The 27,677-nt window shown below is 36.1% G+C and overlaps 1 protein-coding gene across 3 annotated transcripts in view; it reads left to right on the forward strand.

Annotated features, from left to right (window-relative positions):
* The window catches only part of GMPS (guanine monophosphate synthase), a 56,673-nt gene extending 43,245 nt beyond the window's left edge, over positions 1 to 13,428 (forward strand). For all 3 annotated transcript variants that reach the window (XM_031449601.2, XM_031449605.2, XM_064492205.1), the window contains exons 10-16: positions 997 to 1,102; positions 2,455 to 2,570; positions 4,827 to 4,952; positions 7,633 to 7,748; positions 10,841 to 10,971; positions 11,922 to 12,094; positions 13,309 to 13,428. In XM_031449601.2, coding sequence (XP_031305461.2) covers positions 997 to 1,102; positions 2,455 to 2,570; positions 4,827 to 4,952; positions 7,633 to 7,748; positions 10,841 to 10,971; positions 11,922 to 12,094; positions 13,309 to 13,410 — 870 coding nt within the window. In that variant the 3' untranslated portion in view covers positions 13,411 to 13,428. The remainder of the gene's footprint in view (positions 1 to 996; positions 1,103 to 2,454; positions 2,571 to 4,826; positions 4,953 to 7,632; positions 7,749 to 10,840; positions 10,972 to 11,921; positions 12,095 to 13,308) is intronic.
* Positions 13,429 to 27,677: the final 14,249 nt, after the last annotated feature.

Raw genomic sequence — 27,677 nt, forward strand, 5'->3', positions numbered from 1 at the left:
TTTTAATTGAATAATATTCTATTGTATGTATATACATATTTTGTTCATTTATCTGTCAATGCACATTTGGTTTGTTTCCACTTTCTGGCTGTTATGAATTGTGCTGCTATGAACATGGGTTTGCAAATATCTCTTGGAGCCCCTGCTTTCAGTTTCTTGGATATATACCAAGAAGTGGGATTTCTGAATCTTACAGTAGTTCTATTTTTAATTTTTTGAGCAACCTCCTTAAATGTTTTCATAACAGTTACACCATATTACAGTCCCACCAAACAATGCACAGAGCTTCCACTTTCTCTACAGCATGCCCAACACTTGTTATTTTCTGCTTGGTTTTTGTTTTCGTTTTGAGAGTAGCCATTCTAAGGGTTGAGGATTATCTGTCCCTTTTTATTTTGGGCATCCTAGTGGATGAGAAGTGGTATCTCGTTGTGGTTTTGATTTACATTTCCCTAGTAGCTAGTAATGTCAGTCATCTTTATGTGCTTATTGGTCATTTGTATATCTTCTGTGGAGAAATACCTATTCAGATCTTTTGCCTATTTTTAGATTGGCTTATTTATCATTTTATTATTGATTCGTGTTTTTTGTATAATCTGGTTACACATCCTTTATTAGATATATGATTTGCCTTCTGTGGATTGTCTTCACTTATTCATGGTATCATTTGGTGAGTTTTTTAAGCACTAGCACGGTATTTTCTAATTGCCTTGTTTTCAGATGAGAACTAGATCAGAGTTGAGTGGGTATGTTTGCTCTGATTTATTTCTATTTAAGAGGTTTATGTTTAAAATGTGTTTCAAAGAGAAATATGAAGATCACTAAAATATTCATCTAACTCTTTATAAGCATATAGGAGGAAATACTTTAAAAGGTCGAGTTTTGAAAAATGATTTTTTAAGGTAAAAGACAACAGGAAAAGCCAGTAATTACTTTTTGTTTTCCATGTCATTTTGGTTACTACTTTGTATTAATTGGCCTTTTTCTTCTTTGTAGGGAAAAGTAATAGAACCTCTGAAAGATTTTCATAAAGATGAAGTAAGAATTTTAGGCAGAGAACTTGGACTTCCAGAAGAGTTAGTTTCCAGGCATCCGTTTCCAGGTGAAAAAACAGAACTGAGTTCTGTTTGATTTGTTATTAGGCCTTAATGTTGAAGAAAAATCAACTCAGACAGTTTTTGAAGTAATTTATCATCTTAGGACATATGTAACTTGAGAGAAAGGAAAGGATGGGTAGGGAATAAACATTCTTTTTAGAGCCTACTGTATATATTTCATTTTTTATTAAATACTCATCTAACCATTTTTGTATAGATTGGCATGTAATGTTGCCATCAGATGAGAAAACCAAGAAATAGAGATATTTTAATAACACTGCTACACAGCTCTTAGTGTTAGAGCTGGGATTTTTATGTTCCTTCTACTATACTACGACATATTCCATGGAAGATGGGGTTAAAACTTGGTTCTCTGAAATCCCTTATCCCATAGCCGACTTGTCTACATGGAGGAACGATTTCTTTGAACAGTGCTTTATGTAACTAATTCATGAACAAATAAAAATAGTCAGTTTTTAAAATACTTTGCTGTATAAAAAAATAGATAATTAGAGTTAATATTTGTTGAAAGTTAGAATTGAGAGTCTTAAACATATTTTTGTTATGGTTCTTGAGCTTGGATAAGTCTTACACTTCAGTTTCTAGGCCTCTACATAGTCATTAGGTGATGAATTGAGAGAATGGTCTAATTAAATTAAAAAACATAATAATAGTTAACATTTCTTGCATACTAACATGTTCTAGGCATTCTGCTGAGTATTTTACACACATTGTCTTATTTGATCCTCACAATAGAATCTGTTTTGCAGATGAGGAAATTTAGGGACAGAGGATAGTTTGCCAAGGGTTATGCAGGTTGGGTTTGGAAATAGGATTCTAGTCCCAAAAATCTCACCTCAGAGCTTGTTACTCCTAGCTACTGTATTATCTCCATGAACAATGTCACAAAGGTATAACCCATGTGGATATTAGCACTTGTTTACATTATTAACTTAAACTCTAGTAATTTAAGTTTCTCAGTCCCTAACATGTATGTTGGCAAAGGATTGTGTATATAAGTAATTTTAAACAGATTGACATACATATTGTGAATTAAAAATATTTATTGGAGAATTCTGTGACACTTAATACATGAACTTTCAGGATAGGAGACAGAAATCATTGATTTAAAGAGAATTGAAGCATTCTTAAAAAATGAAGAGTTGGATGGGAAAGTAATAGCTACATTTGAAATTAAACACTTGAAAAAACCTACACTGTATATGTCAATTATATTTCAGTAAGATTGGTAAAAAATACAATATAAAAATATATTTTGGGAATAGTGACTTTAAGTCAGTTTTTTATATTTAACATAACCTTTAAATTAAATACCACTGTTAACTGTTCTCTATAGGTCCTGGCCTGGCAATCAGAGTAATATGTGCTGAAGAACCTTATATTTGTAAGGATTTTCCTGAAACCAACAATATTTTGAAAATAGTAGCTGATTTTTCTGCAAGTGTTAAAAAGGTAGTAATTTACATTGAATATGTATATTATAGGAGCTTTAAACAGACACAGATAATCAGTACAAGGAATTGAATGGATTCTTGTTTTACTCCAGTTTTTATAGTGAAGTGATTAGGGTTTCATTATTTGAAATTTCTAAGTAATTTAATCTTTGAAATGACTATGAAGAAAGTATTCTACAGAGATTCTTAAATGCAGACTTCTCTTTCCAGCCATTCCATATATTTTAACAGATACCTTCAATCGGTAAAAATGCTAGATATAAAGTATTTTAAAACACCTTTCCATACGTATTGCAAGAAAGTAAGGGAAATCATTTTAGTTCTAAATTGAGGATGATGGAAAAGTCTCCAGTTCTTTATATATTTGGTGCCTAAATTTATTATCTGTGTTAAACTTTGGTTGGTAGTGCTTCCAGGTGTCAGGCAAGAAGCAGTGTAAATTCTCTTTGGAATATCTTCAACTAGGTCTCAAAGAATTCCTGTAGATAGAGTTCCAACAAGTATGAGCTTACAATAAAAAACTATAAAATATGTATAAAAAGTAAGGCACCATGAATGAGAGCTAGTGGGAACAACTAGCAGAAGACCCTCAAGCACTTCAGGTATTGGAATTAGCAGACTGACAATGTGTAAAGTACATAGAATTAAAAGAAGCTATTGATATAAGAATAAAGTGTATGATAAGAGAATAAAAAAATGGCTAGGGTGCTTTGGAAAAAAAATTAAGTTCTAGAAATAACTGGAATTAAAAAAAGCTAATGAGAGAATTAGTGAACTTGAAGACAGATGTTAAATTATCCGGAAATTGGAACAAAGCATCAAAGAGAAAATATGGTTAGAAGAGGTTAAGAGAGAATGAGAATGTCAGCTTTAATGTGTGTCTAGAAGGAGATAATAGACAAAAGTATTTTAATTCTTCCACATTGGTGAAAGCACCGTGCCTCAGATTCAGGAAACATAATAACATCCCAACCAGGATAAAGGAAAAGAATTTGGCATCCAGTAGGCTTACCTATGGAAACTGCAGAATGTGAAAGACAAAGCAGCTGCAGAAAAAAGATTGATTTCCACATAAAGGAAAGACTATTACTGAAAGCAACAGTAAAAGCAGAAAGACTTCAAAGTGCCAAGAGAAAATAATTATGAATAATAGTGAACAGATAAACTGTCTCAAAGAACTAGGGCAAAATAAGGATATTTTCAGATAAACAGAATTTATTACGAGCAGTCTGTTACTTAAGGATAAAGGCAGTGGTTCTCAACCCTGGCTGTGTATTAGATTCAACAGGGGGAGCTTTTGAAGTATCCATGCTTGGGCCCCTTCTCTCTAGAATTTCTTACTTAATTGATGTGGGATGGTACCTGAGCATACTAAGTAATTTGTGTACAGCTAGGGTTAAGAACCACTGTTTTAAAGAACTGACTTTAGGAGAATCAAAAGGATCCTGGTTGAAAGGTCTGAGATATAAAATGGAGTGGTAAGCAAATAAAATGGTAAGTGGATAAAATTAAACAGACATGGACTGTATAAAATAATGGTCTGATTTTTGATGTTTATTTTTAAAAACAGTATAACATTGTATAGCTAAAGTAACGTATAAGTCACAGTGGGGGCTGATGGGAGTTAAAGCATTCGAAGATGCTTTGTATTGTTCGCCAGGTGGACAGAGAGGTTGATTCTCTTTTGTTAAGTATCCTTAATAACTTAATCCTGATAACATTGAAGGGGAACTGTTAAAGAATAAAAATAGAAAGTTTAATTTCAAAACTAGCAAAGGGGAAATAAATGAACTGTCAGAAATCATCAGTTCAGAAGAAAATAAAAAAGGAGAAAGAAACAAAAAGTGTGGCAAATAGAAGCTACTGAATAAAATGGTAGGATGGCATTCAACTATATTATTAACCCACGATTAAAAAGGACTAATAACTCTAACTAGTTTGTTTATCTAGGGATAGAAGGAGTGAAGGTAAAAAAAAAAAAAAAGAAAAGGAAAACCTACACCAGGGAAAACAAGGAAATAGATGAAGATAATTTCAGACAAAGTTGACTTTATGGCAGAAAGTTTTATTAGAGATAAGGAGAAAGTTTGACTTGCCTGATACAATGTATAGCACACACAAGTCAGAGAGAAATGCCAAATAGGATCTATTGCTATAAACCAGTAATTATAGACACATAAAATAGTAATAGGTACCAAAAGAGTGAGTACTTTATTTCCTGAAACCCCAAGAAGTGTGTCTTTGGTTTTCCCAGCCACATACATTATTACAAAGAGTCAAAGCCTGCACGACCGAAGAGGATCAGGAGAAGCTGATGCAAATTACAAGCCTGCATTCACTGAATGCCTTTCTGCTACCAATTAAAACTGTGGGTGTGCAGGTGAGTTGTGTGAATTCATTGACCTGTGACATAACTTTCTGCTGCTGTTTCTGCTCATATTAAAATAGGAATGACTTAGGCAAATGAAATATGAAAGTGTATACACCAAATTTAGATGTAAAAAGGCAAAATTTAAAGAATGTTTATGAAGTGAGTAAGGTAATAGGAATGAAACATACAGACTGAGATTTTGTAGTTTTGAAACATGTCATCTGTAGTTAAAAAGATTCAAAGAATGATTTGCTATAGGATTGGCTTGCTTGCTTCTGCCTTGAAGGACAGGTACCGAGAGGTCATGTCCTCATTTTATCTTTCTTGATATGAAATGGTCTGTGGCTTTAGAAGTCTTTAACTGCAAGAAGGTCCCTGGATGAACACGTTAAACCGTTTAGGTCTTGTTCTCAGATTGTGTATTCCTGAAACCAGTGCCCTCTGCCTTTTCATTGTGTCCTTGCTTGCTCTCTTAGCTGTGATAATGTACAGCTAACATTTTCTGTATTTATTGTTGTCTTTCCAGGTGTTAAAGCATGTGAGGATAATATAGTTCTCACTATTGAAATGCTATTCATAAATAGATTATATTAAGTTCTCCTTTATTTATGTGACCCTCAAGTGAGTTTCTGAGGGGGAAGATGCTTGGGAGACGAAGGAAGAGGAAGGTTTCTTTTCTGTGATTTAGAATTTGAAAACTAGAAATCGTGTCAATAATTCAACTCAAAATGGCATGAGTGCCAGTTAGTGGGTTAATATGTTTATATTATAATGTTCTATTATAGTAAAATTATGTGTGGAAAGAAGTTAAATCTGTTTTAGAGATTCATCTAAAACTTGATAAATATACTTTTTCTTAAATATCTGAATCTGAGCTATCCATTTAAATTCCTCCTCCTGAATTCATGTAGCTCTGTCTATAAATAAGACAATAAAAATTCATTATTTTAAAATTAAACTAAAATATTTTGGTTTAGGGAAATGATAGGGCCAGCTATTTTGTTTACAGGACTCTTTCCCCTTCTTTCTTCCCCTTTTTAAAGGCCCTGTGTGTAAGCTACTTATGTTGTTTTTAAATCACTGTTGAAATAACCCTTCCCGGAATTGTAGAAATAATTTTCTTTCAATGGTGTATAGATTATCTCATTTATCATAAACAAATTCATTTTAAAGTTCATGATACGAGATTTACAGGCAGAAATTACTCTACTATTTAAAAATAGAAGAGCAGATAGGTTGATTTTTTTTTTTTTTTTCTTTCTTTCTTTTTTTCCTCAGTCCTAAATGGATCTATTACAGAGAACTTCCAGCTCTGTATACTGCTAGACAGGGAGTTGAACTGACCTAGTTCTTCACTCCCCTTTTTGGATAAGTGTCGTAGATAATGTCATAGATAAATAAATGTTTGAGGTAATACAATTGGTTGGATGAGGGATTTCTTTTTCTAAAAAATAAAACTTACTCAATTTCCACTACTTTTCCTTTCAAAATAAAAGTTTCTTTTGTTGTTAGTTATTTAACTTTATCTAGTCTCTTAGGCCCTTGAAGCTGAGACCCTTATAAACCCAGATAAAAATCATAATTCATGATTATGATAGCAGTGAAGTTTATTTTCTAAATATCAAACTGTACTTGTAAAGAAAAAAATTCAAAATGCAGTACATTTAAAAAGATTCTCTCTGTTTCTGCTCACCAGTTAAATGTTCTTTCTAGAAACATTTTGGAAAGAAAATGAAAGGGAATTATGGACACATTGTTCATCACTTTTTTCTTTTAACTGAGCATCATGAACTTCTTATCTTTTCATGCCATTACCAGTAGACTCTTATTCTTAACTGCTGCCTTACATTTCATGTATGGTTATACCATAATTTGTTTAACCATTTTCTTACCAACGGACATGTAAATAATTTTTACTTTTTCACTATTATAGGTGTTTCAGCAAGTAACAAATAAGAAATATCTTATTTCTTCAAGCAGTTATTCATGTGTTTCAGTAATATCTCCTTAATGAAAGAGCATATACATTTTAAACTTCGATAGATACTATTAGCATTAAAATAGCCTGAATTCTCATATTCTCAGTATACTGGGTATTAGGTAGTTATCTAATGACTCTTACTCTTCAGTTGCTTTTCAGTTTAATTTTTTTGGCTTTTTTTGTTTTAAAGCAAATTATTTGGATTAAACAGGACAAAGGAAATGAGAATCAGTATTACCAGTTTTATTCACTTCCTTTAAAATTAACTTTCTTTGCTCATTTTAAAGGAATTAATAACTAAATATTTATGAAATTATTTTTATCTCTGACGTGAAAATCCTTTATCCACCTAATAAACATGGGCAGATCTTGTCTGCCAAATTAAGTGTGCTGGCCACCTACAGTTGGGCAGGTATTTGGAATGAAATCGCAATGGATCTCTGGTGCATGTTGAATAAATTCTTGAAATTACTTTGACACTTTCTTTATGTCTGAACTGATTTAGGTGTGATTTACTAGGGGATTTAATTTTAGGATTTATTTATATTATTAGTAAACTATCCATATATACTTTTATTCAAGTATGTTTTTGTTCAAAAGATTTTTTAAATTACTATTAATGGTGTTACCATGCATGAAGTATTTTCCAATTCACCTTTTGGCTTCTATAAAACCATGAAAAGTGATCAATTATATTTTTATTTTTAGGGTGACTGTCGTTCTTACAGTTACGTGTGTGGAATCTCCAGTAAGGATGAGCCTGACTGGGAATCCCTTATTTTTCTGGCTAGGCTTATACCTCGCATGTGTCACAACATTAACAGGTGTGTTCTGCAGCGGGTGGGGGAGAGATGTAATGGAACGATGTGTTTTTTTAAGGTCTCCCCACTGTTGAGAGACCAGTGGCTCAAGTGTAGATACAGGTATGTGCTGAGGTCACAATCCAGCAGGTATTTGGTAATACCTTGTATTTTGTTTTCTCATTACAGTGCAGTCATCTGCTTATTAAAATTTTTTGTTGTTTAAGGGAGAAATACGAAAGTCTTGCATTTTGGTATACAGTATTAAAAACAGCTTTAAAACATGTCTTCCTGATTAGGAGCTTAGACTACCTATTTGTTTAATGGTAACATGTTTTATTCCAGAAGGACTGAAAAAATTATACAGGTTATAGAATTACCATTAGAGACTTGGTCAATTTAATAATAATCCTAGAGTAAATCAAAAGAAAAACATATGCCAGATATCATTAAAATAACTGCATTAAATATATAACTGACGTTGAATTTAGTTTTTCAGATCCAGTTTTCCTTTAATTTGCACATTAATTTCTTCTGTTGGGTATATCAACAGCTGATTTATAATCTGTGTGTAATGGTTGCATTGTTTCATGTATAGTTAAAAAAATCATACTTGTTTAGTACCGGATGCTAATTAAATGTTCTTATTTCACAGTTGTTTACTCTTTTCTATTTTCTTAATGAGTATCAGGCAGATAACAGCCAAAAAGTATTATTTGAAACTTCAGTTTACTCAAATTAGCTACAGAAATTATAAATCTACCTATTGATGTTCACCTAACAGGGTGTGTATATTTTATACCTGTCTGCTGGTGTGACCTTTAAGACAGAGAGTTAAAGAAAAATCACATTTTTACTGATAGGAACACGCCCTTTAAAAAACTTACTCAGATGAATCCAAAGCCCTCAGATACAGAAGCATGTTTAATATACTGAAAAAAGTGACTTATTAATGAATAATGGTAGATTTGTAATTGCCTATTTTGAATGGAGGTAACTGTCATGGTTAAAGTAATAGTTCATCATACATCTTTTGAAAAATGTTACTACCTAAATAAACTTTATAGGTCATACAGAAAGTTCCTTTTCCTTAAGTTTGGCTCCACTGCTTTTACTGTATAATTAGTATGTTTTTCATTTCACAACATTCTTATAGTTTCATCTCTCTCTTTTTCTTTTGCTAAACGTACTCACTCATGCTTACACTTTATCTTTGTCCTTTTATATGCTGGTTTCTCTGCCTATCTTTTCTTTTTTCTTTGTTTGTCTCTCCCTCCTTTCTTAACCCTTCCTTCCTCCCCAAAAGAGAAAAAAAAATACAGTCTAATAACCAATAAACAAAAAACTAGATTTTAAGATATGAACCTAGCAGGCCATTAAAGAGTCTTGGTGAATTTTCTATTTCTTTGCCAGAGTCCTTTTGGAATTTAAAGAACTTTTTTAAAAGTTTTCAATTTTTGCCAGCACCGCCCCCCCCCCCCCCAATTCGTATGATTGAATCTTTGTACAGAGAAGAACTGTTGCAGTTTTATTGTTCTATACAGTGTGGAAGACTGCCTATCCCTGTACAATCTGGTCACTCTTGTTTGAAAGAAATAAGATAAAAAGAATAAGTTCATGGCTTTTTTTTTTTTTTTTTTTTTTTTTTTTTTTGCCTAGTAGCTTTTTCCTCTAAGGATTTTTTATGAGCTCTAGGAACTGTATTGTTTAAAATTGTGGCTTTCTGTGCATGACACAAAAACCTTCCTGCTGCAATATGTTTGGAAGGAGGCAATGAAGTAGTTGGTGGTAGTGGTGGTTTTGACCTGATGCTGTTTTCTTACGTTTTATTCTAAATACATATTAAGAAAAAAGAAAAAACATTACTAAACCTCAACTGTGGTAGTTGCAGGGGGGGTTTATTTTCTCTGCTAAAGACAGGGCTAAGGAAAAGGGACAGTTGCCTGCTGGCTAGAGTTGGATTGGGAAGAGCTAGGTGGCACTCAGTTCTACCCCTGCTGCCTCTTGTTTTCTGGGAGAAGGTTGTGAAACGGATTGCCCTAACTAGTGGCAGGAGTCCCCTTAAGTTGTAATTATTTGAGTCTAATTTCCTCAAGCTGTCTTTCAAATTGTACTTTTATTAACACCTGCAGTGTATCTTCATATCTTTCAAACAGACATTTGCTTAAAGCAGTAGTCAGTCATTCCTTTTGGAAGGAAGTAGTAAGATTCCAGATCTTACTTTGGTGACATTTTTAATAAAGTGGAAATAAGAATCTTTCTTGGATTAGTGTTTCCCAAAATGATAAAGAAGGTTGAGTTGACAGCCAACTAAGTTTGGGCAATTCACTGTAGCCTCATATTGGAGGTTTCCAGTGCATACTAGCATATTGCAGTTTCTGAAGTTTTGTCATAAAACCTGTTTATTCATTGTTTCCCCAGCCTTATGTGGATTAATTTCCCAGGGCTACTGTAACAAATTACAACAAACTGGGAAGCTTAAAACAACAGAAATTTATTCTCTGGCATTTCTGGAGGCCAGAAATCTGAAATCAAGGGTGGTGTCAGCAGGGCTGTGCTCTCTCTGAAAACTCTAGGCAAGGATCCTTCCTTGCCTCTTCCTGGTTTCTGGTGTTTGCTGGCAGTCATTGACTTGTGACAGTTTAAGTCCAGTCTTTGTCTCCGTCTTCACATGGCCCTCTTTTCTCTGTGTGTCTGTGTTTCCAGATTTCCTTTTTCTTAGAAAGACACCCACCAATCATTGGATTAACGCCCTCCCTACCCCCAAGCCATTATGACCTTTTTTTGACCTTGCAGAGACCCTGTTTCCATCCACAGATTCCAGATGGACATGAAGTTCTGGGGATACTCTTGAATCCAGTACATTATATGAAAAGATGATTGTGATACTCAAAAGTCTTTGCACATTCTGAGATACGAGTATACCAGAGAATATACTTTGAGAAGGTGCATAGAATATAGACCTTCTATAATCTTAGATCCTGTCCTACTCATTTGGGGATTTGAAGTGGGTAAGAGAGAGGCCTAAGAATAAATGGAAAGAATGTTACTTTATGTGTCTTGGTTCTCATACTAAAACATAATTTCTGTATAATTTTCACCTCCCCCACTTCTAGAGTTGTCTATATATTTGGCCCTCCAGTTAAAGAACCTCCTACAGACGTTACTCCCACTTTCTTGACAACAGGGGTGCTCAGTACTTTACGCCAAGCTGATTTTGAGGCCCATAACATTCTCAGGGAGTCTGGTAGGTTGCCCATTTTGTTTATCACTGCACGTTCTAACAAGGTTTTGGAAGCATGGCATTATGATGTCTAGTAGGAAGATGCAGCTTTTAGTTTTATTATTAAATTCTGGGTAGTTCTTTGATACTGCCTTATCTATATAAAATTTATTCATCTTTGTGGTCTTTTGTGGACATGCACAAAGTGGCAGAAAATTTGAGTTGCCCAACTTGCATGTTCCCAGCTGAGGCTGAACAAGGCGACCCTCTGTCTTCTTGTTTCAGCTCTCTTGCTATAAACATGTATCCTTTTTATAGTCTATTTAAGGTCATGTTTTTTGCATTTTTGTGCTTTTTGCTGGTGATTTCACTTTAAAATGTTCCCCAAGCATAGTGCTGAGGTGCTGTCTGGGATAAGCACAGGAAGGCTGTGCAGTGCCTTACTGAGAAAATACGTGTGTTAGATAAGCTTCATTCAGCCGTGAGTTATGGTGTTGTTGGCTGTGAGTCCAATGTTAATGAATCCACAATAAATATTGAATAAGATGTCTTTAAACAGAAACACACATTAAGCAAGGTTGTGTATTGATCAGTTGATGAAAATGTTATGACCAGAGGCCTGCAGGAACCCAACTCTGTTTCCCCTAGGAGTAGTGGTTCAGTATTCCCTAACTTAGTGTCTGCGGTACAGAACATAACTACCATGAATAATGAATTGACTGTATATATATATATATATCTCACATCACTGTCACATACCACTGCTGTTATCAGATTCTGTTACTTGTATTTGTGATTGAGTTTACTTAAAATGCTATGAGAGTAACTGAGAATAGTACATGATGACAGTCTGAAGAAGTGGTGTGTGTATGTAGGCAATTTTAGATATTGTCCGGGAGGATTTAATTGAACTAGGTTAGAGTGCTTTTCCATGATGTAGTGATTGGTTCTGCATGTTACCTTCATTTCTCTAGGGTATGCTGGGAAAATCAGCCAGATGCCGGTGATTTTGACACCATTACATTTTGATCGGGACCCACTTCAGAAGCAGCCTTCATGCCAGAGATCTGTGGTTATTAGAACCTTTATTACTAGTGATTTCATGACTGGTATACCTGCAACCCCTGGCAATGAGATCCCTGTGGAGGTAATTTATGTATTTTTTCTTAATGTACATTTTTAATACCTTATACATTTTACAATAATGGTGAATGGGATAGGCTGTGACAGTGTCGATGTTTCTGAGGTTGGTCTTCTGTTCACAAGACAGGTTCTTTTTTTTCTTTATCTCCACGTAATTGATTACTTAATGCACTATAGTAGGAAAAGGCCTTACATTTATTAAAACCCTCCAGATTTCTGATTACTATGTGGAGAGTAACCAACTCTAATCTATCATTTTATCTAATCTTACCAACCTCTACTTTATAAATAGTATTCTCCAAGTAAAAAAGAAAATCCTTGGAATGAAGAAGAGTTTATCAGAAATAAGGATGAGATTTTTTTGTTTTTGTTTTTTGCAGGGAAGGTAATTAGGTTTGTTTGTTTATTTATTTTTTAACTTAACAGAGGTACTGGGGATTGAACCCAGGACCTCGTACAGACAGCATGCGCTCTACCACTGAGCTGTACCCTTCCCCCAAGGATGAGATTTGACGGCATTATGGCCAAGCACCCTTGAATTTCTTAATGCCCTTGTTACTGTCAGTTGCACTTTTGATCACCGTCTCCCTCTCCTGTTATTCTTCAACCAGAGTATTTCAAAGGAGCTATTTGCATGATAGCAAATAAAAATCAAAGTCAGACTTTATTAGTTGGACCACTGCTCCAAGGCTCTGATTATAGCTAGATAGCTGGGTAGGGGAATGTGTCTTAGAGTCTGTTTTCCCTTAGGCTCACATTTGCCAAGTCTCTCTGGACAGTCAAGTGACCAGGCCTTCTTATGTCCACACAGCAGTGGTTATTACTATAGTGCATCATGTGCCATCTTGTTGGCCTTGGAGTTGTAGGCCACAGGTCATTTGTGAAGCATTGGCTTACGCCCATAAAATCACATGCTTGGATGCCACAGCAATGTCAAACTGCTATAAATGTTTCTAAGCACTTGTTATGGACCAGTAATAAACATAATTTGCAGACTGACACCAGTTTGCTGACTACACTTTGAGTAGTGTTGAGTTTAAGTCACTTAAATCTATAAAGGGTCACTACATGAATTAATCCGGGATTATCTCCTATACATAGAGGATTATAGTAAAAATAGATCACATTTTAATTTCAGATTACAAACGCAAGCCTTCTAGGTCTGTTGGACATGCAGTGGACCCTGGCTCTGTATTTATAATCTTTGTTTTATAACAGGTGGTGTTAAAGATGGTCACTGAGATTAAGAAGATTCCTGGCATTTCTCGAATTATGTACGACTTAACATCAAAGCCCCCAGGAACTACTGAGTGGGAGTAATAAACTTGTTCTACTAAAGTACCGTGTGAGTTTAAATTGATTAGAAACCATTCCCAGTATTGAAGTGCAGTACTGTCGAAAGAGTTACTGAAACGACTACATCACATCTGAGTTCTCCACAGCAAAAACCTATGGCTTAAGAGCTGAGTTGGGGATAACTAAAAGGGACTGAAGAGTTTGTACGGGTATAATCAAAGCACCATTGCCTACACTCAGATTGACACTGCTTTTGCCTTTGCCTCACTTGTTTTTTATGTATAAACTCACTATTGCTGTTGAAATGTCTGTCAACAAAGATGTGTGGATGTGGGTGAGTTTGCGATCTAGTAATAGATTTCTGTCCTCTTGCCAGTTTCCAAGTGATGGTAGAAACACCCATTATCTACCAGTGTGAATTAGTATGTATACCTTTTGGAGAATCTGAGTTTCCTTTTAAGTAACCTTATTCCTCCAAAGGTTCTGGGAAGGGATCAACATATCAGATAAACGTGTATCTGTTGCAGCCACTTTTGCATGACACTGGGGCTATGAAGTGGTAAGCTACCTTAAGATGGAAAAGACCAGGAATTTGTTGAGTTAATTTGAATTTTATGTCATCACAGCCATGGGAGGAAGGAACTGAGTAGTCTTAGTTTAAAATGTTTTCAAATCATGCTCCACATCGCTGTCAACCTGTTCATTAGTAAAGGAGCTTTATCTTCCCAGCCTTATATTGCCAACTTCCATAGCCTTGCAGAGGAAGTTACCTGTTCTCTCTCCAGAAGAGACTGTGGTCTAGCATAGATAAATTTGAGCATTTTAATGTTGTTTGGTCAGAGGATATCTCTGAGATCACAGAAACCATCATGCATGCGCACAGCTTACAAATGCATGCCTGCAGTTTGCATGCTCTAGTAAAGAGCTGTAAGATGAACTCTTACATGTAATCGGTAGACGAGCTTATTACCTACTGCTCTGAAGATTGTGACCAGTCTGGGTCCATGCAGAGTATTGCCAAACTTTGTACTTTTCTCTACCAGCTGTAAGAGAAGATCCAAGAACTGGTGTAGGGCTCTGCCATTGCTGCCAGTTTCTAACAGACGCTTTTATAACATTCATGTAAGCACTATAAAAATAGACAGCACTGGATTTAAATTCTACAACCATTTCTCTCAGTATTTTAGCTCATGTTACTATTTAAAAACATTACCATATATTTCTCATACCAGTTTCATCTCAGGTTGCTGCCTCTTACCTGATTTTCTGGATCTTTGGCATTGGATCAGGTACACAATTTTGTTTGGGATTCAGTGTTAGCTGAACAATAAAATACACATGGCAGAAGTCTTCCTTTCATTCTGGTTGGCCTAGAGGATAAGAAAATTGTGTTGATGGGCCAGCAACGGAGAAGCTTCTGTGTACTGTAACAGATATTTGTATCTGAGACAAAGGAGTATTTGACTTCTACAAAACTTGAAGGGTTCATTTTCTGTCCCGATGATGAGATACTCATAATGCAGAGAGGATCCTTTTGCAAAGAGGATATGTTTGTTAGTGGCCTGGCCTTAACAGATTTGGAGTCAATTTATTTTAGAGGTGAAACAGACAACCTATAAAAGGCTTAGAAACATTTGCATTTATGTGCAAAGAATTCTTCTAGCAAAAGTGTCTTACGATTTTGTATTCAAGCAAATAATAGGAATCTGGGAAGAATATATAGTTAGAATTTTTTTTTCCCATCAAGTATGTTCTGTGTAATAGTATTCCACAGAGATACAAGGTAGGGTGGTCATATAAGTTTGGAAAGTGCTGCTCACTTGTTCTTCCGTCTTGGACATTTATGGTATACATTATATTCAGAGCTCTGAGAAATTTTAAAGTTAGAAATAATGGTTAAACTTTTTAAACCTATTGTTTTCCTCATACTTGTCCACTAAACCCCTTTTATATAATCTTAATACTGAAAAATGGTTTCTCCAAAACATATCTTTATATAATATAGTAAAAAAAAAATTCCAGAACTCAAATTTCCTAATGTTTAGTGTCTTTTCTTTTTTTACAAAGCACTTTTTGCTTTGTGCCATATGACATTTACTCTGTACCTTCACAGTATTTTATCTGAGGACCTGAGAAAAGTTAAGATTGCAGTCCCGTTTTACAGTTAAGAAAACAAGGTCAACTTAGTAATGGTCACCTAATGAGTTTCAGAATTAAACGTAGGGTTTCCGTATTCCCAGTTATCCTTTGTTTAAGTAAATTCTGGCACCTAAAATTATATAAAATTGCGGAATGGTTATTTTTGACCAAGTCTAAGACAGTGACTCCCTGACCAATAACATTTATCATTGATTATCCTTGGCAGGTCTTGACTGCATTCCCCTCACCTACTTACCTCTCCATCTAAGAGACGTATTTTGTTTCTTTGTACCTATAGAAGAAGGGAGACAGGTTAGTGAAAGCATCATCTATTCCTACGATTGGTAGGCGCAAAAGTTTTCAAGAACCAAATACCTAGTCTCACCTTAATGGCCCCATCTATGATCGTCAGCTCTGTTAGAAGTAACAGCCTGGCATAATTTCTGAGAGCAGGTCTTTAAATATATCTGGGAGATAGGGTTATCCAAGTTTTTCCATCTTTTGCCGCTCCTTTATCCTAAGGTAGCTGCATGCATGTAGCCAAACAAGCGTCATAAAAGTTTATTTCCTTGCTGTGTTTGGGCTTATCTCCTGTTAGTCTGTTTTATTGAGTAACTTGAATCAAACCTCTAGAGAATGAGGGCTTTCAGGTTAGGTAGGTGGGCTGTTCATCTCTAGTGCTTTGTCTTGCCATTAAACAGCTGTATGAAACTGGTCATTTCAGAATTTTTGTTTTCTTTTGTTTTTTGTTTTTTACATGTAAGATGAGGCAGTTGAATTATATTTACACCAAATCCAGCCCTAAATTCTTATTAACAAGAAAAAACGTGGCAGGAGATGAGTTGAAAAATGGGATAGTTTTCTTTCTTAAAGTGCTTTTAGCATCAGATATGACCCAGTCAACAGTAAGCATCAAAATACATTGTAAAATCAGGTATTAATTACCCGTTTTTTTGAAACTGAGGCATGGATCAGCAAGGTTTGACCACCTGAGAATCTTCTGTTGTGACCATGACACTTGGAAGATACTTGTCAACATGTTCCCAGTGGCAGTCTCTTTACTATGTGTTTTTGGAAAAGTTGACAGAGAATATGCTTTGACTTTGAGACTAATGAAAATTCTCCCATACTCAGTTATATACAGCTGTCGACAGAGCCAGAATCCAGGCTTTGTGCTTTCTGTGTTGAAGAGGCAATGCTCCAGAGCCCTTCAAGGCAAGGCTTAACAAGAAGTTCTCAGTGTGTAACTGACCATCAGGGATAAATGTGCTTCCAAAGTATTAATCATCTTAGTTACAATAAGTGAGTGAGTGGTTTCTGGAGATAGTACTGTCTCTCGGAAATCCTCTGATAATTTTATGCCCAATGTTACACCTCTGTTTCTTCCTACCTTTCCACACAACTCTCCTCTGCTACTCCCCCTACTGCTTTCTTACCCCCCTCTCCCCATTTCCTGAATTCTCGTTGGAATGTGGTGAGAAGACATCTTAGTCATTACCATGGTGGATGTTCCTTTCATTGGCTCAGTTTAGATTTTAACAGGGAACTGAATGCAAGGTGGATGTCTCTACATTTGGAAAGCACCCCTTTTGTCCTTAGGTAACTTAGCTGCCACACAGGTGATACTGGGAGCCAGGAAATCTTTTTTACCAATGTAGGGCTTTGACAACAGTAATGGTGGCATCCTTGGCTCTTATATTCCCAAATATTTCATTTAGTGACAAGTGAAGAGATTTGGAATCTCCCCAAAATTACCAAAATGCCAGCACCCAATCCTAGTCTTATATATTGAAGAGGCCCAGGTATTCCACCCAATTCTAACTTTTCTAGCGGTTCTCAACCCGGAATACCTGTTATTACCACTTGGGTTAATTCTGTATAATGCTCAGACCCTACAATCAAGTCAGTTAAACTGGTATCTTGGTGGGGCCCAAGCATTGATGGTTAACCATATCCCAGCTGGAATAAGTTGTTACTGAGGGACATACCTGGCCTCTCTAGTTACAGCTTAAAATCTTAGTCAAACATATAGGTGAAAAGAGGTGGCCAAAGATACTGATTTGCTAAAGATCTTGTAGCTAAATTAGTTTAAAGCTACAGACCAGACTCTGGAATGATGCTACCTATACAGGTTTTCCCTGATATCTGAAAGTAGAGCATTCCTATGAAACCCTTCCATAAGCCAAAATGATGTAAAGCAAAGGAACAATTACTTTAGAACACATCTTGCTAACGATGCACAAAATAAATCTAGATAAAGAACAGGTGTTTATACACATAGTTCAAAGCTATGGCAGCTTGATGCTGAGTGTGGTTCCCTGGGGAAGGAGCTTGGCTGTTCCACTCTTGCTGCTTGAGGTTTACGCTGTCTCTACTGACCTGCAAAACAAAACGCTGAATGCTGTTTTTACATTTTGTCCTTTTTCATAAAAGCTTAAATCCTTTCTGGATTTCTTTTGGTTTGTGAAAACAGGTATTAATGTAGATCTTTGCAAAAGTGAAGTGGCGTAAAGTGAACTTTCAAACCAGGGAATACCTGTGTTGTGTTGTAGATGAGACACTCCAAGGGCTTGTTTGGTAATAGTGCAGTGGACATAGATAGTACTTGCTTTGAAGTCTCTGCAACAACTATACAGGCTTCTTTGAGAATCTCTTTCTTCCTACTGCTTTTTGCCTTTGTAAAGAGGAGGAATGACCCCTAGGCTGCAGCCAAGTCTCCAGATCAGATTTAAGCCAGATTATGGAGCTGAAACGATTACTACACTTACTTAGAAATGCTTCTGGAGCTGTGCCATTTGGATATAATTCTCTAGACAGCTAGAGATGACCAACCTGTAACCTGAGTTTCCTGAATGAAAATCTTTTGAGTAGCTCCATCTTAATTTTTTCATTTAGGGTGTTTGTTCACTGGTGAATCCTGTGGCTTCTTTTGACCTTGCTAGAAGCCCATTGATTAGCAAAATCAAGACTTTGTGGGGGGAGTTTGGCTATTTCTTGGGTATGCTAAGTTCAGTAGCTCCAAAGTCCTCTGAGTGAGTGTTCCAGGAAACCTGAACCTTGAATAATTCAAGTGGAGTATATGCCTTTGGAGAATACAAATGTCCAAGGTAAGTAATTTTCTGGTTTTGAATCTACTATGACCATTGTTGCAACCTTATACTAAATGAAAAAGTGAATGTAATGTCTTTTTGAACAGATTTTTTATAAAATATTTTGTTAATTGGAGTAACTAGTTGTGAAATCACTAATTGTTCATGGTATACTGAAATGTCTATTGTATGTTGTGGCAATATTGTTGGCATAAAATAGCTTTGCTAAATTAATGTCAAATGACTTCAATGCTTTTTTTGTCTTCACTAAACTTCATAAAGGAGGAAATGATGACTTTTGTAATTTGTCATTAAATGTCAGTGTTCATTAGAGAAGCAAGAGCAAATAGGGTGGACACTATCAGGATGTGGGAAATAAGAAATTGCATATGCTATCAGGGGGTTCTGGGTAATAAAATTAACCTGTTTCTCTTAGATATATAGGAGGGTGTCAGTGTTTTGCCCAGAGTGTTAACAGTGGACACAGTGAATATAAAATACTGGGTAGATACTTAAATGACTAGCTAAAGATGTTTGTGTTTCCAAAATTAAAGTCATATGTATGTACACATATACTTATTTGATTTCTTGAATATTCATTAATATTTGATAAAAACTGTTCTCAATTTCTTAAAACATAAATTGCTTATTAATTTAATTCAAAAATTGGGTCCTTTTCATTGTTTGGAACTATGTTATCAGAGTTGATCAAACCCATCAAAATAGATGTTTGTATTAATGAGTTACTAATGAAGATTAGAGGAAATAGCAATGTTCAGAAACGGAATTCAGGAATTACTTCCAGGTAGCTACATTCCTCTGGTAGCTCAGTCCTTTCAGATCAATGACCTAGTCTGGCCTTCTGCTGTCTGGGAAGACAGTACTTGATTCAACTGTATTTGGTAAATTTTTACTGTTTTAACATTACTCAAAACAAAAAATATTACTGAGTTTTATCTTTTATCCTCATAAATATGTCATTTTGCCTTTTTAAAAAATTCTGCTTTTATCAAAAGCTATATTTCACACCATAGCTAAGGTTTTTTTTTTTTTTTTTTGGTAGAGTGTTAGTGAATTATTTTAGTGAGTTATGAGTTATATTAAATTAGATACTAGGAAGAGCAGTTAGGAATCCCACTTAAACCTCACTGATATCCAAATATAGTGTTGAATTCTAATTAAATGCTTTTTAAATATTTTAGGATGCTGTTCCATATGTAGTTGTATATTACTATTTTAGACAATATGTAACCTGCCAACACATACTTTCTAAAAAAATGAACACCATAGATAAAACTATTTTAAAATCTCCACTTAATGTGGCTACATTAAATAGTAGAGAACATGAGAGCCTTTTGTCAAGATGCCTTTCCCTAATTACATTAGGATACTGATATTTGCTTTAAATAAGAAAAGTCTCAATGGACTAAATTTTAGTATTTAGCAAAATGCAAGAAAATTCTATCTTCTGATTCTTTGGAAAGCAACTTCTGTTACAATGTGGGTGGTAAGGATGTAATGAATTGAACTCTAATTTATAGTGCTGATTTTATTTTGTGGGGAAAGAAAAGTACCAAGAATTATATATAAAATGACCGTTGTGTTTTCAACAATCTTAAAGTTTTTCAAGCATACACAAACGTAGAGTAGAACATTTAGCATTTTTCCATATTTCTAATACTCAGATTCAAGAATTAGAATAATACTTTAATGACTGAAAAAAACCATACAGCACATAGTTGAGACTTCCCAAAAGCTGGTAATAAGTACCCAGAGATTTTTAAATAGGTGAGGTATCTTGGATTATTTTTTCCTTAAGTAATTCAATATTTATGCTGCGTTCCTGGCCTATTTTCTGTCAGATTTGTGCTTAAAGAGAAACAGTTAAGGCTTTACCATTGAATAGGAAACATTTTGAAAGATCATTTTTACTTCTTTCTTTCTTTTCTAGTTCAGCTCTTAAAAGTACCTCATGTGAATTTAGAGGTTCTCAAACTTTCTCCTTTCACAGTTCTACTGGTAATTTTTTTTCATAATGACCCTAGGCCAAAATAAGTATCTAACAGTTAAATTTCTTAAAGTGATAGTAATGTTCAAACAACATAAAAAGTATTTAGGTCCTAACAACATAGTAGCTGTTTGAAAAAATATATTATATATACATTGAAAGAAAAAAAAATACTTCATAAGTAACTAGAGTTAATCTTTATTGGGGTGTATGTATTTCTTGGGTATTGGACAGCTTACTAAACCTTGGAATAGGTTGAATACTGCGGTCTTCATTTTCCATTCCATGCTGACTTTTGAATAGTACTTTTTATCACAACAACCACTAAAAACCCGGCTTTGCAAAGATACGGCATCATCGAAAGGAATGTAGCATGGTCCCGTAACTACCGTACGCTAGTAGTTCTTGTGTCTGAGTTTGCAGTGGCTTGGAGTGCTTCAGTGAACAGGTTGAGAACCATGGGGTCTCAGTGCTTTAATGTTTTTTTTTTTTTCCTTAATTTCGAAGGGTACATCTAAAATATACTTGTGTCTTTAATATTGAAAGAATTGTCTTTGGTTTTGACATTTAAGAATTGAAGTATTTTGCAAAAATAAAGATACTTTAAAATCGTAATGCATCTTCCTAGGAGTGTAGAAACAGGCATGCCATATATTACATAAAGTATGCGTGTATAGAATGTGCCTGGATCCAAGTTGGATGTATACTGCTGTTCAGCTTGGAGCTTGCTTTGTCAGATAACTTGTTGCTACAGAGGCTTAAAACTGTCGTATGCTACAGAAGTGAATATTTTAATTTACTGGATTTAGACTGTGCTAATGTGCTATCTACACATTTGTTACTACATTAATTTCTCTTTGTAAGAAAAGGCAGAGCGGGGAATCAGCGCAGCTCACATTAGTTTGGGAATAGATTGAACTTAAAACTTACTAAAGGAGCATAGTTCTCTTGTATATAGTTTCACCTTTGTGTGCTTTCTTAACCTTAAATCTCAGAAGAGAACCTTTGTAGAAAATGTAAAAATTTCCTGAGGCATGAGAATAAGAATCTACCATGAAATCTTAAGAGTATTGATGACATAGAGTAAGATTCCTAGTTTAGTTGTTAGGTATAATTTTGAGAATGTATTTTAGAAATAATACTTGTTCCTAACTCTGCTGATTCAACATCAGCCTGAAATCTAATAAACTTGATTTATTTCTGACTCTAACTCCATGTAGCTATATTACTTTGGGCAAGGCACCAATCTCTTGGGCAACAGTTAACTCAAATACCTGTTAACTCAAACCTGTTTGGGTTAAGTATGAAAAAATGAATACATTATGTGTGAAAATGTTTTATCTGTAAAATGCTAGTATAAGCATGATCTGTTATTTAAAACAGATGGCAGTGCAGATGAAACAAATGCTATGGATTAATAATTCCATTGTGCTCAATTAGCTGGGACAATTCAGATACATTTACACTATGCCAGGTCTCCAGATTTTGAGGGTGGGGTGAGAGTTATAGCTTTCAGTTGTACAAGGGCTATATATTCATTTTTATGAAATTTATACCACCTGATATTAACCCTGCCATAAGGGAACAGGTCCGTCTTTTAATCTCCAATTTTGTACTTGAAAAGTACTAAAATTGTATGTCCAGTTTCTCTTCTGATTCTAGTGGTGTGTGCAATAATGAAACATTTGTCCTCTCTATAAATCTTGTGGTTGGGGAGAGAAGTTTGGGACAATAATAGATGTGGTAAGTCAGCATATGAGTAGCTGTAGAATAAAATATTCAAGCAATAATTTCCGTAAGATGTTGAGAGGTGAGGGAGAACACCTGAAGCTCATATGATGTTCAAGTGCCTTACGTTACCCTTTGGATTGGAGCTGAGTCTCGGAGGTAGGCTATGGAGAGGTAGAAAGTGTTGAGTATTCTGGTGGGTGGAGGCCAGAAGGAGCCAAAAGTGAATAAACTTTGACCAGCCTGTGTTGTTTAAGAGGTAGAACTGGAGAGCTGGTGTAAAACTGTGGAGGGCTGTGATTGAGCCAAGGGTTTGAATTGTGTTCATTTGGGAGTGTGTACTGGAGAAGCCAGAAGGAGTGGAGAACTGATGGCCCAGCTACTCTGTAAGAAAGTAGCATCGACCCATTTCCTTTGCTGTAAATGTGGTCTGTGATAATCTCTAGTCAGTCTAGTCAATCACATGAACTATTTCCATGCTACTTACGTGGTTCAAGTGACATGCTGTATCTTTGAGAAAAGTGCTTAGTGTGGCTTGTAAGGCCCTCCGCAGCCTAACTCTTGCCCACCAGCCAGGCCTGACTTTGCCTTCCGCAGCCAGGTGGGTCCACTTGTGGGTCCTTCATGCCCCTTTTTGTTCCACTTCTCACCTTTGCCCCACTGCTCCTCTGCCTGGAGTGGCAGCCCCAGGACCCTTAATGTCTGCACTTAGCCACAATTTCCAATACTCATGGGGGTCTCGTCTGTGGAAACTTCACAGTCCCTCCTCACATCTGTAGGATGCAATATCCTTTCTCAAGTTCCTACTACTTGTTGAGGAATTCCATCACTATTTGTGTATATTTTATTTCTTATTTCTCTCTTGTTTACAGTCTGGCTGAAGAAAATAAATACAAACTTTTGAAGGCAGGTTAGTGATTTACTCATCTTTGAACTTTCAGAGCTTGGTTCATAAAACATAAAAATGATTAAAAAAAAAAAGACCTTCAAGAAGAAGACAAAGCTTACTTAAAGGAATAAATGTCTAATAGTAGAATTCCAGATAACAGACACCTAAGTGAAGAAGCTAGGCTGTTAGGTAGCCTACCCTGCACCCTTGCTTCCACACCGATACCACCAAATGGGAAACCACTTATATTTTTTCCCTATATATGTAGCTTCACCCTTTTTTGTTGCTTTTTTAAAAAAACTCTAGGCAGTCTGTTTTTGGTGGCAAATTCTGTTTGAATTACAAATTAAAATATGAGTCCTTGGAGAATAGCATTCAGTTATTGAGTATTTGTTCAGTGAGATTGGGTGGTTAAGGGCTTCCCTGTCTGGGAAGCAGAAAACTACAGAATTCAAAGAAGTGGAATGGTGGGCCTGACTTCAGGTGGTCTGAACAATTTCCGTGGTGCTTATGGTTAGACACGCCAGTTGGCAGGCCAGGTTTCCTTTAGAAAATGTTTTGCTCTTTAGTTCTCTGGACATTTTATAAGCACTCTTTTTTTCAGAAGATAAAAGAATTTTGGAAAAGAAGTTTAAGCAGTTAATGTTGAGAGTATTTCAGCTTCTGTGGCAGCAGGGGGATACTAAGTTCATTACTCACAAAAGTGGGTGCTGCTGGGTGGCCTGGCAAATGTGAGGCAACTATAGGCTGCATTTATGTTGTGGCTTAGTGGTAGAAGAGTAAAAGAGATTTTATTATCTATCGTAATAATTTAAACATTTTGCATTTATTCAGTAAAGAGAAGGTGTACGTGACTTGACATTTATTATCCTTCAAGAAGCAAGCATGAGTTCATTCATGGCAGTAACTACTGGTTGAGCACTTGTTCTGTACCTGCCTGGCACTGCACTAGATTCCAGAGAACAAGGCTTCACGCCTGGAGGAGATCTTGTCATGTTTGATTCCTCTGATTCCCTCATCATACCCAACCCTCCACATTGTATCTAGTTTGTTTTTAAATGACTGCTCCTCCTTCCAAGATGTCTCTTCAGTCATCTTCTTTCCATTCGCAGCCTCCACCCTAGTCCAGGCCCTTGGTTGTCTCAGATCTACCTCACTGCAGTGCAGCCTACGGGTTTTCTTTGCTCCTGGTTTCTTCCCTTTCCAAATTGGTATCTCCATTTCAAAACACAGATGATGGACTCATAAAAAGTTTTGGTCCACAGCATTGTAAAATGATTATAAATCAATAAAAAATGTTAAAAAAATTTTTTAAAAAAAGTTTTGATCATCATATTCATCTGTTTAAAACACATCAGTAACCTCATGTGTCTGTGGAATAATGCCCAGACTGCTTTACCTGACACACAATTATTTTTCCATCTTCATCTTCTGAGACTCTATCCTCCAGCCAATGGATCTCTTAAAACTTTAGGCATCTTTCTGCCCCTTTCATATATCCAGGCTGTGCTCTACTAGTTGCTGCCTGGTGTGCTACTCTAGACGGGGTTTTTGAGGAATTTTCTGCATGTGATCTTCTGGTCCATTTGCCTTTGGGACCCAGTCCTTACAGCACTGGAGATTCATGACAGGAGCAGTCTTGGTTCCCTGGGAGGCTCAAATATGGTCATTTGGGGCACCAGGGTATAGGGTGCCAGGCAGCTAGAACCCAGTCACAACTCCTATGATGGATAGAAGCTTGGCATTAGAATCCAAAGGAACCAAACCCGGAGAGCAGTGGTACACAGATTATGCAATTTGTAGCTGAAGTTGAATGATCAAAATGATACTGCAAATGCTGAAAATTTGAGCAACAAAGGGAAAAAAAATCTTAGTTCAGTCTTGCAGTTTAGGCAGTGAAACTCTCGGCTAATAAAATCCACCTATCCTGGTCTGATAGTTCAGAAGTAACGCTAAGATTTATCTAAGTGTTCTCTTTGTACAAGAAGGGTTAAGCACTCCCCGTATCTCCTTCTCCCCGTCTCCTTCCTGCCACACCCAGATTGAGACACAGAACTCTTTACCAGCTTAGTTTCTGATTCAGCCTACAAAAGAGTTTCTATTTTAATTGGTTCCTTTTCCTTTCATCCTTTAACATCAGAAGTCAGACTGTCTCAATTTAAAACACATTTGCTACCAGATGCCTGAAAAAAAAGTGATGTGAAGTCAGTTTTTCTTTGTTTTAAACAATTGGATTTTTATCATTCTTTTGGAGCCTTTGGCTTCTAGGAAAAACAAAAATAGTGTGTATTGATTGGTGGGTACAAGCTGTTGGTGCTCATATAGTGTGACCTGGTCCAATTATAAGTTGTTTAAAATGCTTTTTGATATCTATCTATCCCTCAGCTATGCAAGCCTAATTATTTATGTCCTCTGCTCCCTGTCTTCTTACTGCCTGTCTTTAGCTATTGAACTGCCTGTTACCTTCTTGGTCACTGGGAAGGAAAGAAGAGGAAAAGCCATAGGAACACTAAATTTTACTTCTTGATAACTTTAACCTATAAAGAACTTTAGTGGGGGAGGAAATACTGTTGACTTCAAGGTTATTCGAGGCTTATTGAGTTCATTCAGATTTCTAAAAGAGAATTGGTAAGGAAAAAGAGTTGTATTTTATCCCAAAGGAAGTTCTCATGTCTAGCGATGGGAAGACTGCACAGCTGGTTAAAGGTGGAGCTGCACATAGAACTCCATTCTAGGGAACACTTCTCTCTGCATGAGATTCTCAGCCCTGTAGAACCTAGTGGTCAGGGAGAGACTCCCACCTCCCACCACCTACCACCCCACTTGAGAACAGGTGTCTGTTCCCATTAGTCTATGTCTTGGGTCACTGACATATCATTTGGGGCCTCCCTGTCAAGTGTAGTTTAAAACTAAGAAACTCATCCTGCTTGCTTCTTGAAAGAAGGACCAGAGTCCTTTTAGCGGAGAGAGAACCACTACCTCAAGATCTCTTTCAAGCTAACTTTTATCAGATTATAGAGACTGATTTTTCAATTTTTAGAGGTCTTTTTAGAAGGTAAAATTTTAACTTTTTATGTTTGGAAAAAGGATATTTAATGCCTTCAAAAGCTAATTTAATAATTCAGCATTTGAATGCTCACTCCATGCTTGAATCATCTCATGACACTCAAACAGAAGAGAATCATGGTATGATTCTCAGATACTTTGATTCTACTTTGTATTTTAATCTCTTTCTAGATAGAGCTAAGGAAGTGATGTTTCTTTTTTAACTCGTGAGGATTTTTTGATGAGGACCCCTGGAATCTCAGTGGTAGGCCTGGATGAGAGGGGTAAGCTTCCAACAAGGCTGGGGTCAGGCTGGCTACCTATGATGGTTTAGGCCTATCTCCAACCCCCACTGTCCACGAATCCCAGCGTCAGTGTGGGGGGGTGGCCCCAAACTGAAGCAGTACCTGAGCAGGAACAAGGCTCAACTCCCACAGGTTGGGCTGCAAGAGAGAGAGGCAAGGTGTTCAAGGATTAAACACCAACTTGAGTCAGACTGGAGTGCATTTTTTGAGCTACATTTATCACAGCTAAGGAGCTAACACTGGTGCATTACTGTTAACTAAACACATTTTATTCATATTTCACGAGTTTGTCCCTCATATCTTTTTTCTGTTCCAGGATCCTATCCAGAATACTACCTTACTTTTAGCTGTCATGTCGCTTCAGCCCACTCTTGTCTGTAACAGTGTTTAAGACATTTTGTTCTTGATTACCTGATGGCTTTGAGATGTACTGGTCAGGTATTTTGTTCAGTATGCCTCAGTTTGTTTTTTCTTTCTTCTTTTAGTAATGGCCTTACTGTGATAGAAATTACACTATAATATCCACCCATTTAAAGTGTACAATTCAGTGGTTTTAAGTATATTCACAAAGTTGTGCAACAACTTCCACAATCAGTTTTAGTACATTTTCATTACTCCAAAAAGACACCCCATACTCAACAGTAGTCATTCCCAGTGCTCCCTCCCCCACCCCAACACCCCTGCCCTAGGCAAACACTAATCTACTTTCTGTCTCTATGGATTTGCCTATTCTGGACACTTCGTATAAATGGAATTATACGATAAGTCTTTTTACAACTGACTTCTTTGATTTGGCATAGTATTTTCAAGGTTCATCTGTTCTTCATTCCTTTTTATGGCCAAATAGTATTTCCTTAATTTGGATTTTTCTGATGTTTTTTTCTTCTACTTAAAATGGAGTTATAGTTTTGTTTTTGGTTTTTGTTTGGTTTTTTTTGGAGGAAGGGCATATGGGTGAAGCACCCTCATGACATCCTAACAAGGGGTACGTGCTATCTGTGTGACTTATCACTGGTGATACTAATCTTGATTACCTGGTCAGGGTAGTGTTTGCCAGGCTTTTTCACTGTAAAGTTGCTTTTCCCCTT

The sequence above is a fragment of the Camelus dromedarius genome, chromosome 2 (genome assembly GCF_036321535.1).
Source record: "Camelus dromedarius isolate mCamDro1 chromosome 2, mCamDro1.pat, whole genome shotgun sequence".
NCBI classification, from domain to species: domain Eukaryota; kingdom Metazoa; phylum Chordata; class Mammalia; order Artiodactyla; family Camelidae; genus Camelus; species Camelus dromedarius.